Raw genomic sequence first — 1,117 nt, 5'->3', positions numbered from 1 at the left:
CAGAACCCGCTTTTTTTCCCACCCTCCAGAACGTTAAAGCAAAGGGTAAATTTGCTACAGGAAATGCAAACAGCTGGAAGGGGCTGGAGTGCAACGGGAAGGGTCTGGGGGAGACACAGGGCCAGGCTTTGGGAGGGTTCGGAGGCGATGGTGGGATGGGGGCAGCCGAGGTGACCCCACTGCTCCCGCCTGGCCCCTTCCCCTTCCTCTTCTCACCACCATCCTCACCCACTGGGGGCTCCCTGATGACCCCACGGTTTCCCCACCCCACCTGGCACCCCGCTCCCTGCCCTGCTCCCATCCAACGTCCCCATCCCTGTCCACACCTCCTGCTCCGTGCCAGCGGCGCTCCGGTGCCACAGGCAGCCCTGGGGCCACCCTGACCCCGCACAGGGCACTGCCCCGGGCACCTCCATGTCCCCACAGTCCCACCCCCACCCATGCTGCTCCTGACACAGCTCCTTCTGCCTCCAGTCGAGCCCCAGCACCAGGAGGGACGGGACAGCCCAGGCCAGGCGGGTGCGAAAAGCAGGGTCAGGGCTCAGGGAGGGGCAGAGGCACCCGAGGAGCTCAGATGGACCATCCAAGCCTGGTGGAAGGTGGAAGCACCATCCGTGGTGGGGACTGGCTGGTCTCCACCCAGAGAGCCCCTTCACAGACCTTTGGGAGGCGTCCCAGGAGTCCGAACGCTCCCCAGGGATGCCCCGGCAGGGAGGTGCCCGCTGTGCCAGTGGCCGCTGCCACGGATGTCCCTGCCCGGCTGCCCGCGCGGGCCTGGCGCCCAGGACACGGCGGATCTGTCCCTGTGTCCACTGCCAGCCCGAGGGCTCCTCGGGGACCACCTCCAGCACCTCCACGTCTCCTCGGGCCGGGGCAGAGCAGCCGGTGCTGTCGGCGCCGCATCCCCCACGCGGCCGTGCCGGGTGGTCTCGCCGTCGGAGGGAGGGAAGGGGGTCCAGGAGAACCAAAAACGATGGCGAGAGGTTCGGTGTCGTGTCAGGGGGGGCTAAAACGTGGCCCCGTGGAACTTGATGGCGCCGGCAGCAGCCAGGGCTTGAGCTGGAGGGGCGGGAGAGCGGGGTTGAGTGGGGCAGTGGGAGGTGGTGAGGCAGCCCCC

The 1,117-nt window shown here is 68.3% G+C and overlaps 1 protein-coding gene across 1 annotated transcript in view; it reads right to left on the bottom strand.

Annotated features, from left to right (window-relative positions):
* Nucleotides 1–1,006: 1,006 nt before the first annotated feature.
* Nucleotides 1,007–1,117, bottom strand: part of PLEKHA6 (pleckstrin homology domain containing A6) — a 46,840-nt gene continuing 46,729 nt past the window's right edge. Inside the window, 1 exon segment of the mRNA XM_029962498.1 lies at nt 1,007–1,059. Within this exon segment, the coding sequence (XP_029818358.1) occupies nt 1,007–1,059 (53 nt within the window).

This window comes from Manacus vitellinus, unplaced genomic scaffold (genome assembly GCF_001715985.3).
Source record: "Manacus vitellinus isolate BGI_N305 unplaced genomic scaffold, ASM171598v3 scaffold_47_pilon, whole genome shotgun sequence".
NCBI lineage: Eukaryota > Metazoa > Chordata > Aves > Passeriformes > Pipridae > Manacus > Manacus vitellinus.
This window is presented reverse-complemented; position numbering and strand designations above follow the sequence as displayed.